Genomic DNA, 6335 nt, shown 5'->3' with positions numbered 1-6335 from the left:
AAAGGCCTTGTGAAGATCACAAAAAACACCGCCCACAATTTCTTTTTTATTTAAAGCAGTTCGGATATTATTAATAAGATAGTAAGCTGCATCGTCTGTTGATCGTGCATGTCTAAATCCAAACTGTTCATTAGCAAGAATATTATTTTTCTTGATATATTGTTTCATTCTATTATAGATTACCTTTTCAAAGATCTTAGAAACTAGATCTTAGACAACTATAAAAGTCACTTCTTTTAAAAAGCTCTGTCATCATAAATATCACCAAGTCTTTACATAAGGCCACTCCAGTATCATCCCCACCACTAAAGTAAATTCATTTACCATGTTAATACATAAGAAACAATTCATCTTTTTGAAATTTATTATGAACACATACATGTGTAGACATCATGATACTATAAACATATCTATTCTAACAAAATATGAAAAGTCTGATAAAAACAGAATTTAAGCTCTAATAAATAACTTCTTTATTAAAAAGTTACATCTGAATACTAAATTTTGCCTTATAGAGGTTTTATTTGATATAGGCTTGCCTGCCACCCAAGTTGAATTAACTGTTTTTTCTTACTCATTTCTCTGGAAGGCCAGCAGAATGTGACAATCCAATTCTCTGAGGACAAATAATGTTAATCATTTAACAGAAAAAATTTCCCATCATTATCTTCAAACACTCACCATAACAAGCCACTGTCCATCTTTCCTAATATCAAGAAATCTGTAAACAAGCATAAAACAAAATTCAAAATACACACAGGAAACAAAAAAAAAAACACTTTCTAAATCATCAATTCAGTCATCATACAGAGCAAGTTGGTACAGTGGTAACACTCTAACTTGCATTCAAAGGAAACCCAATTTGAATATCAGTTGGGTTACTGACTACCACGACAGGTTTCATTGCTTTTGTTTGTTCCTCCAAGAGAATGCTAGAATACCTTCAAATAAGCCCACAAAACATCATTCTGAATACTTATGTACTAACATAAATTATAAAAATTATAGGAGGTGGCCTTGGCATTTTAAGGTTCTATACCTGCAACTAACTGGAAGAGTTGACATTAAATGTAAGAAAGTATCAGGATCACCCACCTCTGACCAAGAACTGAATCTTGGACTCCTGTACAGGAAATCTGAAAGCTAATGATTACACATTGTAGGGACCATATTTCATAAGAACTAAATCAATTTACTAGCAGCAAGAGTGTCAAAATACATACCTGTCACTTAACTCCAGGACACGGGTTGTACTTGCCATTGACACAACACCTGAAATATATATTGTTGTTAAATGGAACCACAGAGCAGTCTCAGTGTTCAGTCATTTAGGTCTTTTGTGTTTGTACAAAATTTCAATACTATTATATTATTCGCTGAGTCTGTAGCAGAGCAAGTAGTAAATACTGACTCAGGTACTTGATAAACCATAAAAGTGTTTGGCCAAGCTTGTTTGTCCTCTGCCCTTCCAAAGAAGTGTTTGTTTACTTAAATTTATACTGCCATGCAAACTTTGTAATATCAGATGATCCAGGCAGTTAGTAAAATGACTGGATGACGGAGGTTTCATTCCTGGCAGGAGCAGCAATTCCTCCCCCACCACCACCACCAAGCCCACACCAGATCTGAGGGTCACCCAGCTTCCAATGCAAGGTTCTTTCATTGGGGGGGGGGGGGAGAACTAGACACAATGCTCACCTTCACCTTCATCTAGTCCCATAGTGTAAAAGGAAAGCAGCTTTATCCCCACACTCCATACACGCATTCATGGCTTGGTGCTTTAACAGCATAACTTTGCTTTTATCTTATTGTTGTCTGACACAATATACATTAATATCATTTGCAGATAATCTTAAATGGTGGTTACAAAACTTGGGATGTCATATTAATCACTGACATACTATGTGAGCTTGTGTACAGAGTAGTTACACAAAGTTTATTTATAATTTTTGGATAAGTAAGCTATTTTGATTTCAAACCCATTACATTTCACTTTCATCACAATAGCTAAAGTCACACAAATGGGCAAGCATCTCACAGCTACCAAAGTATGCCAATAAGCCAACATTTCCTATACAATATCACTATTTCACTGTGTGTGTGTGTGTGTGTGGGGGGGGGGGATACAGCCCTAAGGAATTTATATTACTCAATGACCAAAATCACAACAGATTTTGAAGGAAGAACTACTGCTTATGACAATCATACCCAGCCATTCAATGTGGCATATAGGGCTGATTAATAACCTAATAATACAACTGCCAACATGTTTAAATCGTTAAAATTACGGCTAAAACTAAGAACTGGTTTCTCACGTAGCATGAAGTAACAGCCTGTTCCGTTCCCTTACATATTACTTTCCTTGTTAATAATTTAAAGTGTATGCGCTAACAAATAGCCAAGTGTCCTTATGCAGTAACTGCGAATAAGTTCGAGAGCATGTGAGTAAGGTTATGTCACATTTGGCATGTAAACAACGCAAAATCTACCTACGAATACGTACTACCCAAAATCATCAGCATTACTGTCCTCTTCAACGTCATCGTTCTTGCTTCCAGTTTTCATTAAAAAATCATTCGCAACATTTAGCAAGAACTATTGAATGTACTGACTACGTGTTCTACCACTTTCTAGCACTTCTAGCATATTTACTACGTTTACCACCACATTATAACTCGATTAAAAATTGACTGTAGTTAGTCGCCGTAACATTCACTGCCATCTACTAGCAATCCTATAAGCAACAATACAATTGTGCACAATCAGTGCAAAAATGGCACAACATTTATATCTACAAAGGCGCCATCTACGCATCTCAAATTGTACATAGCACACGATACGATGGACTCCCGTGTTCAGTGCTTCAAGATGGATTGATTGGCGCAAAAGTGTTATGCAAGAACCTTAGAAAACATAAAAGTTATAAAACATTATCTCAGTAACCCATAATGCTGATCACAGCATGACACTCTATAAATTTCTCAAACAATGGGTCACAGAGTTCTCAAGAATTACTTAAAATGTAGTTTTATCCATGCACAGTTTTGGTCAGTTGTTCAGTCTATAAGATTTAATACTCTTCCTTGTAGAAAGTTTAGCTGCAGCTGCAAATTTAAAGGCAACTTTACCTCTGTACTCAATCAGTTATGCATTATGCCATGAGACATTTGGGGGAGAAGGTGTATACGTCCACACAATATTGATATTGGCACTGGAAAGAGATTAGTGGTCAGTTTCACGGCCTTTGTTCCAGACCTCAATGGCAAAACATTTCACAAATTCTTTTATGACTGTACAGGAACACTCTACAGCATACCTTATGTTTCTGCTGTCATCATAAAGACAGAAGAACCTGCAAACATGTGAATAACGCTTTCAACTGACAGAGTTGGAGGGGTTATGTAAAGGTATCATTTTAGGGGGGTTGGGGTCTCAGTATCGCATAGTTTGAGAACCCCCGGTATACAGAATGAGAATGGCACACATTGACGTCCTATATTCCAGATAAAAAATATCTGTAAAAACTTCATTGGAAGCAAAAAATCTGTAAAGTAAATGGACAAAAGCATGCAGAAGAATTCATCAGATATTAATAATTGCATATGTAAGACTTAAATAGTACAATTTTGAAGTGAAGCACACAGTAGCATATTTGGTTGAGGCACTATGCTACAAGCCAGAAGGTCGCAGGTCTGATTTCTGATATGCTCATTGAATTCTTTCAGTCTACACTATGACCCTTGGGTTGACTCAACCTCTAACAGAAATGAGTACCGGGAATCTTCCTAGGGGTAAAGGGCAGCCAGTGCATATGGCTGAAAACCTTACTGCCATCACTGAGCTGATTGCCTAGAAAATGTAGGAGCCTCGACATCTCACAACCCTATGGGCCTTCATGGCCTATTACAGGGATATACAGGGTGATTCAGAAAGATGGACACAATTTCAATTGGCTATATTTCCTGAATTATATGTTGAATTTGAATTCTGTAAATTACATTTGATTATACATACATGGAAGTTTATAGATGTTCAATGTGCCCCCCTCCGGCTGCACGCATAATATCTAGATGGTAGCTGAATTCATCCCACACTCAATGACAAATATCTTATCACTGAGTTCACTGCAGCTGTGATACAGTTTCTTAGGTCATTCAAATTTGTGGGAAGAGGTGGTACATAAACTGCATCTTTCACGAACCCCCCACAGGAAAAAGTCGCAGGGTGTGAGATCAGGAGACCTCGGTGGCCAGAACTGACGTGCCAGGTCTTCATTCCCCATGTGACCTATCCATCGTTGAGGTAGAGATTCATTCAGGAAACGTCGAAAATTCAGGTGCCAATGGGATGGAGCTCCGTCCAGCTGGAAAATGTAATCTCCTGAATCTTCATTCATTTGAGGAACAAGCCAGTTTTGCAGCATTCTAAGATATGTTACTCCAGTAACCGTGTTTTCATCAAAAAAGAAAGGTCCATAAACCTTTGTCAACGATATTGCACAGAGCACATTAACTTTCGGGCTGTCCCTCACATGTTCGAGTGTTACACGGGGATTTTGTAGCCCCCATATGCGTACATTGTGCCTGTTGACTTTCCCACTTAGGTGAAACGTAGATTCATCGCTAAAAATGACACAAGGCAGAAACAATTCATCTTCCATATTTTTGAGCATACGGTCACAAAATTCTACACGCTTTACCTTATCGTTTGCGCGAAGAGCCTGTACCAGTTGTAGGTGGTATGGCTTGTACACTAACCGGCGCCTCAATACACCCCAGACAGTTGTTTGTGATAGTCCAAGTTCTCTACTAGCACTACAGGTTGACTTCATTGGGCTACGCTCAAAGCTCACTCGAATGCATGCCACGTTCTCCTCCGATGCACACGATCGGCCCGGGCTTATACCCTTACACAGAGAGCCAGTTTCATCAAATTGTTTATTCCAATGTAAATGATCTTCCTTGTTGGAGGCTGGATGTAAAACTTACCACAAAATGCATGCTGCACCGCAGTCGCAGACTCACTTTTACTGAACTCATGAATGCAAAAAATCTTGTGTTGCATAGTAGCCATCTCACTTACAACTGACGCGGTGCTGGAGTGCTCTAGTGGTAATATTAGCAACTTTACAACATCCTCTTTCAAATGTACTTTACAGAATTCAAATGCAACATATAGTTCAGGAAATATAGCCAATTGAAATTGTGTCAATCTTTCTGAATCACGCTGTATTTACTTCTTTTTAACTTACACTTTTTAATGTGCCAGCTAATTAATCCAGTGTTGTATAAAGAGAATACAAATAAATACAGCAAAGATGTTGATCTCAGAAAAAGTGAAATAAAACTTTTAAGTATGAATAGCATTATATTGTAGCATCCTGTTGCACCTCATTTATTATTCAACAAATGTCACTAGTTAACCCTGTTACGTGTAATGTGTCCTCCTAAAACTTATTTAAAAGTATCTTTCATATGCACAATGCATCTTTTAAACCCTATTCAAAAGCTTCTGCACATTGCACTACATGTTTCGACCTACAATGGTCATCATCAGATGTTTAAAAATTGTTGGTGGAAACTGCTGTACTTCTATTTTGTGATTCTAATATTTGATGTGTAGTCCCATTTACAAACACACATATATTTTATGGTGCTGGGTCTCTTTTCCTGTTGTGTTGTGTGTAATCTAGATTACAAATAATCTACTTCATTCTTTTTAGGCTATATTCTTTCAAATATGCAGATATTAAACCATCAAGGCTCTGTTACCAGAAGACAATACAATGGACTAAACATGACTGAATTATGAAGGGTCCTGGTTGTAAAAACACCCTGTAGTATTACAGTGAAGACGATGAGCAAAGTTTCATTAGTGGTAGGTTAATTAATACTGCCATGCTCACTTTCAATTTTGTCTGGCTCAGGATAGGGACCAGTGGAGGGCTCTTGTGAACATGGTAATGAACCTTCGGGTTCCATAAAATGCTGGGAAATTCTTGAGTAGCTGCAGAATTGGTGGCTCCTCAAAAAGGGCTCAGTGCCATGCCTAAGTAAGTACTTTAATTTTGAGTAAAGTTTTGATGAAGATATTCCAAAATACATCCTGTCATTGCTAATGACTTCAGTTACGGGCTCTTTGACCTTCCTAGCATCTACCTGCCACGATAATGGAATAGGTATTCCCCTCTGTGCTGACAGCATCTATGGGTCAGACTCCTTTGCTGACAGCAGTAAGATGATGGCTGGCAGAGGAGGCTTATAGCTGATTCAGCAAAAGTATTTCTCACATTTCTAGAATTTCAACTTTGTCAGGGATGAGGGTAATCACGGGTA

At 37.9% G+C, this 6335-nt stretch overlaps 1 protein-coding gene across 1 annotated transcript in view; it reads right to left on the bottom strand.

Annotated features, from left to right (window-relative positions):
• Window positions 1–2696, bottom strand: part of LOC111869390 (protein disulfide-isomerase TMX3) — a 22156-nt gene extending 19460 nt beyond the window's left edge. The window contains exons 1-3 of the mRNA XM_023860890.2: window positions 2504–2696; window positions 1224–1272; window positions 682–721 (exon numbers count right to left, since the gene is read on the bottom strand). Coding sequence (XP_023716658.1) covers window positions 682–721; window positions 1224–1272; window positions 2504–2543 — 129 coding nt within the window. The 5' untranslated portion in view covers window positions 2544–2696. The remainder of the gene's footprint in view (window positions 1–681; window positions 722–1223; window positions 1273–2503) is intronic.
• Between the last annotated feature and the right edge of the window lie 3639 nt (window positions 2697–6335).

This window comes from Cryptotermes secundus, unplaced genomic scaffold (genome assembly GCF_002891405.2).
Source record: "Cryptotermes secundus unplaced genomic scaffold, Csec_1.0 scaffold584, whole genome shotgun sequence".
NCBI classification, from domain to species: domain Eukaryota; kingdom Metazoa; phylum Arthropoda; class Insecta; order Blattodea; family Kalotermitidae; genus Cryptotermes; species Cryptotermes secundus.
The sequence above is the reverse complement of the archived record's forward strand: the minus strand, read 5'-3'. Positions and strand labels throughout refer to the sequence as shown.